Source organism: Oncorhynchus keta, chromosome 24, assembly GCF_023373465.1.
Source record: "Oncorhynchus keta strain PuntledgeMale-10-30-2019 chromosome 24, Oket_V2, whole genome shotgun sequence".
NCBI classification, from domain to species: domain Eukaryota; kingdom Metazoa; phylum Chordata; class Actinopteri; order Salmoniformes; family Salmonidae; genus Oncorhynchus; species Oncorhynchus keta.
Genome location: NC_068444.1, coordinates 37,671,306 through 37,681,463, shown reverse-complemented (window position 1 = coordinate 37,681,463; position 10,158 = coordinate 37,671,306). Strand labels below are relative to the sequence as shown.

Here is a 10,158-nt window from a genome sequence, read left to right as displayed (position 1 = left end):
CTGACGGACGCTCCACTCTTAAAGCTAGTGCGAGGACTGAAAGCACCTTCCAACATGGCCATCTTAAAACAGCCATATGCTTTCACAAAAGCAAACCCTTTCACAAACAGTAAAGAGAGTATGCACATCAGAGACACTACGGCACGGGTATCAAACTCATTCCGCGGAGGGCCAAGGGGGTGCCGGTTTTCACTTGCACTTGATTGATCAATTAAGGGCATTGATTAGTTAGGAACACAAGTAATAATAAGAAAAAAGAGGACAAAATGGAATGAGTTTGACGCCGCTGCCCTACAGTATGAGGCGCAAGTGTTTGAATGCTTCCACAATGAATAGCAACGTTTCAATCACTGTGGCGCTTAGCGTCGAGGGTGGAAACTCTCCCAGAAATGATTGAACTATTAAAACAGTGTACGTGTTATTGTAAAGGAGAGGACTACAAGCACTACCAAATCAGGGTCTGTCCAGGCTCCAACTCCCCGTTGTGTCTGCATACTACCAACAGGAGGATGAGTCCCTGAAATAAAACATTGCTCTATTTTGATCGATACGCTAGTTCAACTTCAAATGTGATATTAGCAGGAGAGAGTGTAAGAGAGCGAGAGGTGTGTTCCTGTGGTGAAGAAATAATAATGAATCCCCCGGTTGCCTCCACAGCTCCTCTGGACCTGGAATCATGCATCCGGGCTGATTCCAGCCATAAAGAATATCAGCTATGGCATGCTGAAATACACCAACAGGATTCCAACATGATTCCCTGAAATAAAAACGGTGCTCTGTTGGTTGATAAGCTGGTTCAACATCAAAAAGGTGAAATTAGCAGGAAAGAGAGAGCTGTGTAATGAATCTCCACTGCTGCCTCAACAGCTCCTCTGGGCCTGAATCATGCATCAAGGCTGATTCTAGCAATAAAGAATATTAGCCTTAAATCATGTATCAATAAATGGTCTGTGGAACTTTGTTGCTAGGAATGCATGGCTTTTAAAATCAGGACAGAAGAAATTATAACGTACTTTTTTTTAGACATAATATACATTCGGAAAGTATTCAGACCACTCGATATTTTCCACATTTTGTTACATTACAACCTTACAACCCCCACTCCCCCCCTTAATCTACACACAGTACCCTATAATGACATAGCAAAAACTGGTTTAGTTATTTTTGCAAATGTATTAAAATTAAAAAACAGAAACATAAGTATTCAAACCCTTTATTCAGTACTTTGTTGAAGCACCTTTGGCAGAGATTACAGCTTTGAGTCTTCTTGGGTGTGACGCTACAAACTTGGCACACCTGTATTTGAGGAGTTTCTCCCATTCTTCTCTGCAGATCCTCTCAAGCTCTGTCAGGTTGGATGGGGAGCGTCGCTGCGCAGCCATTTTCAGGTTTCTCCAGAGTTGTTGGATCGGGTTCAAGTTCGGGCTCTGGCTGGGCCACTCAAGGACATTGAGACTTGTCCCGACGCCACTCCTGCGTTGTCTTGGCTGTGTGCTTAGGGTCGTTGTCCTGTTGGAAAGTGAACCTTCACCCCATTCTGAGGTCCTGAGTGCTCAGGAGCAGGTTTTCACCAAGGATCTCTGAACTTTGCGCTGTTCATCTTCGCCTCGATCCTGACTAGTTTCCCAGTCCCTGACGCTGAAAAACAACCCCACAACATGATGCTGCCACCACCATGCTTCACCGTAGGGATGGTGCCAGGTTTCCTCCAGATGTGACGCTTGGCATTCAGGCAAAAGACTCAATTGATTTCATCACACCAGAAAGTCTTGATTCATGGTCAGAGTCCTTTAAGTGCCCTTTGGCAAACTCCAAGCGGATGTAATTTACTGCAGAGTATCTTTCATCTGTCCACTATCATAAAGGCATAATTGTTAGAATGCTGCAGAGATGGAAGAATCTCCTATCTCCACAGAGGAACTCTGGAGCTCTGTCAGAGTGACCATTGGGTTCTTGGTCACCTCCTTGACCAAGGCCCTTCTCCTCAGATTGTTCAGTTGGCCTGGCGGCCAGCTCTAGGAAGAGTTTTGGTGATTCCAAACTTCTTCCATTTAAGAATGGAGGCCACTATGTTCTTGGGGACCTTCAATGCTGCAGACATCTTTTGAAACGCTTCTCCAGATTTGTGCCTCGACGCAATCCTGTCTCGGAGCTCTACAGACAATTCCTTCGACCTCATGGCTTGGTTTTTGCTCTGACATGCACCGTCAACTCAGGGACCATATTTAGACAGGTGTGTGCCTTTCCAAATAATTTCCAATCAATTGAACGTACCACAGGTGGACTCCAATCAAGTTGTAGAAACATCAAGGATGATCAATGGAAACAGGATGCAGCGGACCTCAATTTTGAGTCTCAAAGCAAAGGTGTCTCATAAGCATAGCTTAGACAATGCAGGAGTGGCTTCGGGACAAGTCTCTGAATGTCCTTGAGGGGCCCAGCCAGAGCCCAGATTTGAACATCTCTGGAGAGACCTGAAAATAGCTGTGCAGCAAACACTCCCCATCCAACCTGACAGAACTTGAGAGGATCTGTAGAGAAGAATGGGAGAAACTCCCCAAATACAGGTGTGCCAAGCTTATAGCTTTGCATTGTCACTATGGTGTATTGTGTTTCGATTCATCAGGGGCAAAAAAACTATTTCATACATTTTAGAATAAGGCTGCAACCTAACAAAATGTGGAGAAACTCTTAATACTTGCCAAAGGCACTGTATATGGGGAATACAATCATCCCAGCTCTGCATATTTTGCTGTGAGGAGACAGACTCCTTAGATCATTTGTTTTGGTACTGTCCATACGTAGCTTGTTTTTGGTCACAGGTTCAGGAATGGCAATATTTACCTGGAGCGAACTCTGCAAATAGCACTGCTGGGTGATTTAAAAAGTCATCGTCAAATCGATTAATAATACATTTTTTGCCAAGCGTTATTGTGTCTTTAAATTTACAATAGGTTGAATAGAAATGTTCAGGACTTTGTGAAACATCACAGCACAGTTGAAAAATATATGGCAAATAGAAATCAAAACTGCATGTGTTCTGAGATAGATGGGAGGGGTTGAGTGGAGCTGAAGGATGGGACTAAAAACAAAAGATCACTATTGTAAACTGTGTCCATAAAATGTATATAGTATGTTAAAGCAGGAAGTAGAAGCCTAAGAGTTATCGCAATTTGTGGGATTACATTCGATTATTAGACCGATTGAAATGACACGTTAAATCTCACGGAATAGTTGAAAGATATATATGTTGAGTAGAATTCCGAAGAGGGTGTCCAGCAGAGATAGGTGGGATGGGCTTAGGGTTGGGATGTGCAATTGGAAACAAGTGGGAGTGGAGTTGCTGTGCAGGAGATAGAATGATGGTCAAAGATAAGTCAAAATAAAACGTAATAAAACGTTTGAGGAGTAGTGTTTTTTTCAGCTAATCCCGGTTTGCCTGAGGCTGATGCCGTGCAGGTGTTTGTACACACGCACACGCACACACACACACACACACACACACACACACACACACACAACGTAGTGCCAGACAGGCATTCAAACATATACAGTTGGCATTGCTGTTAGGATTTTAGTTGTCCTTGATGTCCTTTTTTTTTTCTTGCATTGTTGTTTGCCGTTTTCTTTTTTTTCTTGGTTGTTGATGCATTGGGGGGGTTCTTGGGGGTGGGGATTGGAATTCATTGCATTCATTTTTTTCTTTGGGGGTCTCGAATGGTTGAGGGACGGCTATTGGGGAACTGTGTGTGGGGGGGGTCTTGGAGAGTTCGGGTCTCCGTTTTTTTGGCCTGGTGGAACATCTGTCGAGGTGCCCTTGAGCAGGGCGTTGACCCTGGATACTTCTGTGTGTTGCTCTGAATGGGAGTCTGTTGGATGACCGGTGTGGTGTAGTTGTTGAGCGGCTTCACTGCAAGTATATTGTATGTTTCGGATATTCAATAAAATAAAATAAAGTTGTCCATTAGTTTACTCCAATTAGGGGAGGTATGGTAGGTTTAGGGGAAAATATATAATTTTACATAGTTACAAAAACAAAAATAGAATAAAAAATAAATAAATAAAAAAAGAGGATTGGAAATGATGCAGACAATTATACTGATGGAAGCCACAATCAATCTGCAATATTAAAGCTGATCCACCCCCTAACAATACGAATGCACGGCTTGAAGTAGGGTTGTAGAGAGAAGATGATATCAAAACAGAAGGTAGATCATTCAACTTAAATAGCATATCTGTGATATGGTCATGTAAAAGGTAGATTTCAGGGTACTTGAAATGATGCTGGTAAATAACTGGATGATACAGAGTATGGAGTCACATGATGCAGTAGCTACTTCGGGACGCAATGTTGCAATGTTAATCACAAGGGGTGAAAAAAAGTTTAACAAATAACATGTAAAGAGCATCAAAACAGCACCATGAAATTAACAAAGTGTGGGTGGGGGGTCAATAAATAAAAGTCTAATTAAAGCAGTAAGTCTCAATCAATAAGACATTTACAGAAGCTCAACATTCATTTTCATTCAGTTTGATCAGGCATGGGAGCTGGAAAAGATCCCAGAGAGATAGAGAGACCGAGAAAAAGAGAAAGATACTCAGTGTTTGCCAAACGGTAGGAACACCTTCCTAATATTGAGTTGCACAAGTGTTGCATGGTCAGGGGCAGACTATTCAAGCGTGTTGTTCAGTTGAAACTTGACACGGACACAAAAAGCGTTCCACAGGGATGCTGACCCATGTTGACTCCAATGCTTCCCACAGTTGTGTCACGTTGGCTGGACGTCCTTTTGGGTGGTGGGCCATTCTTGATACACACGGGAAACCCCGCAGCGTTGCAGTTGACACCGACTTCCACAGCCTGTTCAAAAGCGCTTAAATATTTTGTCTATTCACCCTCAATGGCACACATACACAACCCATGTCTCAATTGTCTCAACAGTTAAATATCTATCCTCCCTTTCATCTCCACTGATTGAAGTGGGTTTATCAAGTGGCATCAATAAGGAATCATAGCTTTTACCTGGATTCATCTGGTGTATGTCATGGAAAGAGCTGTTTTCAATACTCAGTGTAGAGAGAGACAGAAAAACTGACAACAGCGAGAGAGAGAGAGGATAAGAGAGCCACAATGAGAGACATTATTCCAAGCAAGGTGAAGTGTAATTTCACAGATCTACCCACAGAGTAAGAGCCACACTACCCACACAGGACAGGTCCGATAATGATAGCCCTCTTCCCACTCTACCTCCGGGGCAGTAACAGTTAGCTGGAGTGGCTCAGGCCCTGGAAGACACATCCAGGCATGGAAACAAGTACAGCTCTCTCCCACACTAGGTCCAAAGTAACATGAGAAGCTGCTCCTGTAGTTCTCAAGTCTTCACCCAGACTCAGAACCAGAACCAGCCCCGGGATAGACCCAGTTTGGCCCTATGCAGCCCATAGTTACTTCATGATCCCCACAGTGAGTGGATGGCAGAGAAGAGCCTTATAGACTACTAGGAGCGGACATGTCACTCTGTGGCTGGATCTATAAGTGGCCAACATGCTCTCACGTCAGAATTAGACGTTCATCCATGTTTCTCAAACGTCAAAATTCGAAGTGTTTAAGATTAAGTTTAGGCATCAACTCTGAAAGGTTTGGGATAGGCTTAAAACAAAAATATCAAAAAGGACTTTCTATTGCTGGATTCGAACTTGCAAACTTTGGAATCAGAGGCAGATGCTTACGCCCATCCGCCATCCCAGCCCACAACACCCGAGAAAAACCGAAACCTACTTGAAGATAACAGCGCTCACTGTTGCCCCTAGTGGCCGGTTTCCAAGTCATCTCCAGATGTCCTCAGACAGATGGACGTCAAATACTGGCTTGTATAATGGGTGACCTGGCTGAAGGGGCTGTGGGTTTGGAAGAGGATGGTAAAATCCTAGGGTTTGACAACACTTACTGCGCATGGGTCACAGTGGTAGCGACTAGCTAGAAGAGTGACATGAAAACGGGGTGAGAAAGGTTGGAAGTCGGAGCTGCGGAAGTGCACTGCGATGAAATAGTTTGCACTTCCGGCGTCAACATTTGTACAATAATAAGCTCATACCATCTGCTGGGTCAGCAGAGAAATGGTCCGGTCTTTACTCCTCAGCTCCTCTCTCAGCTCCTGCACCTCCTTCAACAGCTCCTCCACCTATAACACAAACAAAGACAGTTCAGTCGCACGGATTTATTTGACCCCTAAAGGCCTTAAACACACATTTCTATTCCTGACTCATTTCCACCCGTCCACCGCAGGGCTGCCAAGATCTGAGCCAGAATCCAATTTGTGAATTCATCCAGAGGATAGCACGGAATGAGGGGGAGGTCGATCAGCCGATCATGGGCCAGAGTCACAAACCATGAACCTGGCTGTGAAGTCTCCCTGCAGGAGGGAGAGATGGAGAGAGCCAGTGAATGCGAGAGCGAGAGAGAGCGCATGTTTGGAAAGCTAGAAGACGAAGGAGAAGGGGACATGCCCTCGAATGAGAATCCAAAACACCTGTCGGGATGGGAGAGAGTGATGATAAGTTCGGTCTGTGGGCAAAGGCAGCACATCAGAGGCTCAGCGCCATGGAGGTACCCTGCTGCTTTAATGGGCCTCAGCCAAACACAGAGCGGGAACCCTAAGACCAGAAAGACACGCTGCATTCTGATGAGTTCCCAGCCCAGCCGGGCTCCCTCTGGCCCGGCCGCTACCTACTCCCTTCCCCGGTCCCTAAACTCCATGCACTCCGGCCCAGACAATCACACACAGTCCCTGCGTGGCCGAAAAAAATGTGTGTATAAATGGCTATACAATTTAACGCAGAAATGCATTGTAAATGCCTGCTGGCGCCAATGCCCCCTTCTCTGTGTGACAGTGCATGCTAGAGAATATGGACAGCACTCAGGGTGATCCCGTTTTGGAGCCTTCACCATCCATGTCAATGCTATCGTACAGCAGGGCTCTGCTTGCTTTCAGGGATAGAGATGAGAGGTGTGGGTTTGGGCTCTGCCAGGTTGTTAGGGTCCTTAATGTCTTTGTGGTTCAGGGTGGTTAATCTCCCCCCTCCTCCTCCCCCTCCACTGCCCCAGACAGACATGCTGGGAGAGCAAGGCTAAGCTGGAAGAGCCAGAGAACATTGGCCCAGCTGTACACAGGTTTGCAGTGTTTACAGGTTAGGTCAGGAGGAGGTTGAGACTTGGCCATTGTGATGTCGAGAGGAGAAGGAACACTTGACTCCTTCAAGAGATTAAAAAAGGTAAAAAAAGAAGCAATGTGCCCCTGAACACACAGTCAATTGCAAACACGCACAATAAAACACACACAATAACAGGAGATTGGATTCCAGGTTCAAAAAACGTAATATGCCTGGCAAACAAGCATACACACACACACACAAACAGACCTAGAGCTGACACGGCAACAAAGATAACCTGAGAATGGAGAACATACAGCGGACAGAAACAGGGTATGCACACAAACGACAAAAAGGAAAACAAACCAAAGCGCTCAGGCCATGTGAACACAAACAGAAGATGGGCACTGAAAACACGAGGACAAACAGGGCCTTGGACAAACATCTATAACATGGGCATAATCCACTGTCTATACACGGGGTTTGTTTGACAGCACACTTCCTACTACTGTGTGTGTGTGTGCGGTGTTAAACAGTGGGTCTTACCTGTCGAGCTTGAATTGGGTCCCGTCTGGATTCTGGACTCAAGGTATCCAGAATCAGAGTGTCGTCCATATCACTACCATCCTCCATCTATACAAGAACACCAAAACATACACGGCTCATGTTAGGCTTGTGAATTGCCGGCTAACTCAGATGTCAGAGAGAGCGTGTCTGTTAAATATGACTAGAATGTCATATTCATGTTGGCCAACTACCATATACCTTTGAGCACTCTTTTTTGGGGTATAAAGAGCCAGTGTTTGGCTGTGGCAGGGCTTATAACAGAAGGCTAAAGGCTGGCTCGCCAACAACAGGAACTGTAACCCAACATTATCATAGCTGCGTTTTGTATCTTCGTGACTCTTACACACTGAACTGAATTAATTCTACAAATCTCCTACCGCCTTCAATCCACCCCCTGGTCGGGCCAAACGATGCCAGGAGTGGTTTTAGCGTGTCAAGCTAACAAAAGCACTCAGAGTGCTCACACACTGCTCAGTGAGCTAGCGAGGGCCAGCAGTTTGAAGGCATCAAGTGCAATTTAACACAGTGACAAGGGCCATTTTTAGAGAACACCCTCAGTTTGATAGAGCCGTGAAAATGAAAAGAGTGATCACTGAGATTTCCGTATGTTCCTACCACGACAATGGCCTTTTTCTAGAACCCTCTTTTTTAATAGCAGCTCGAACAAAAATAACAGTTAATAGCAGTTCACAGAACTTTGTTTTTTAATCCCTTATATTTCTATGAAGAAACCAATGATCAGCCGTAAGCTCTTACATGAATTACAAAATAGGCCTAATGCCTACACTAAACCATTCCTCGCTTTCAATTGTTCTTTTAAGACGTCTTGATGTCTAGGGACGCAAGGTTATCGTTCCTCTTTGCATTAACATTGAGATTGTGCCATTTCCATGGCAACGTTTCAACCAACAGAGAGGTCAGGAAGAAAGTGCATGAGTAATGACATGGGCTACAGTCGCTCCATTCAAAGTGCTCTTTATGTCAAATCAGGCTTTCAAGAACGCTATTCTGACACAAATTGTCACACAATCCACATTTCAACAACCCACTAGCGCTACTAAACGTGTGACGGAGCTGTGGAGAAGAGGACGATTTCGTATCATGAGAGGAATCAGTGTGGAAAAAGTCTACCAGGGGTTGTGTCATCCCAGAGCATAGACGGGAGGGAGTCTCAAAGCTGCTTTTCAGTTGGACCACACTGCCCAGCGTCCACGAACGGAACTCAGTTCTGAGGTTTTTGGATCGGAGATCTGATGAACATTAGATTTGCAATCGTGACGTGGAACCCTTAGACAAGGGGTTTATTCGTTGCAGACATGTAGACACAGACACCACCCAGATCATGATATTTCTATAAATTGGGAGACATATGTTCGAGGAGGGAGAAATGTTAAAAGAACACAATAAGAAGAATCAAATCTACATGCAATGAAATCCACACCAATATTTGTCTAGTCGGTGTGTCCAGTCCAGCTCCCTTCAGAGTCGGGCTGTTTCAAATGGCACCCTTTTCCCTATATAGTGCCCTACTTTTGACCAGGGGTCATAGGGCCCAGGTCAAAAGTAGTGCACCGTGTAGGGAATAGGGTGCCATTTGGAATGTACCCACGGTCTCCTCTTCTGGCTCCCCGTTGCTCGCCACAGGCGCTTTCAACGGTAGGCCAGAAAACAAGCCGCGCGTCAACCAATAACAGCCTCGCGCAAATCAGACGGCTCCGATCGCCACCACATTTATCTCCCGTCCCTCGCAGACAGAGACGCATTAGCCTTTAGCGGCATCCGAAATCTCACCACAGCCTTGGATATCGTGGCTGGAGCGTTGGGGAAATCGTCTGCTTTCATCATTGATTCTGTCAGATTTTCACACGAGATAATAATTGTCTGTGGGACATGGATGGGGCCGTGTAAATCTATGATGCGAGTGTTGACAATAGCCCTGCGGGACTGCAGTGGGACAAGAACAATCACTGTTTTGATGCAAAGATATATCAATGATAGGAGGGCAGTAGCCCTGCTATCAGGCTTGGAATAGTCTCAAATGGCACCATATCCCCTATATAATGCACTACTTTTGAACAGTTGTTACTGTGGTGAGCCTACTGTTATACACAGCGTAGGGACAAGATCCCCAAATGTCACAGAAGATGTTGGTGGCCAGTCACTCTCCTCCTAAACTCCCTGGCTGAGATACTATGTCCCAACTTAACACCACAGATATGTCCAAAACAGTATCTGCATCCCAAATGGAACCCTACTTCCTGGCTGAGATACTATGTCCCAACTTAACACCACAGATATGTCCAAAACAGTATCTGCATCCCAAATGGAACCCTACTTCCTGGCTGAGATACTATGTCCCAACTTAACACCACAGATATGTCCACCCCAAATGGAACCCTATTTCCTGGCTGAGATACTATGTACAAAACAGTATCTGCATCC

General features: G+C 45.1%; 1 protein-coding gene across 3 annotated transcripts in view; it reads right to left on the bottom strand.

Moving 5' to 3' along the window:
- LOC118357505 (serine-rich coiled-coil domain-containing protein 2-like) overlaps positions 1–10,158 on the bottom strand; it is a 75,043-nt gene that overhangs the window by 7,249 nt on the left and 57,636 nt on the right. For all 3 annotated transcript variants that reach the window (XM_035734656.2, XM_052478281.1, XM_052478280.1), the window contains exons 7-8: positions 7,696–7,782; positions 6,096–6,182 (exon numbers count right to left, since the gene is read on the bottom strand). In XM_035734656.2, the coding sequence (XP_035590549.2) occupies positions 6,096–6,182; positions 7,696–7,782 (174 nt within the window). The remainder of the gene's footprint in view (positions 1–6,095; positions 6,183–7,695; positions 7,783–10,158) is intronic.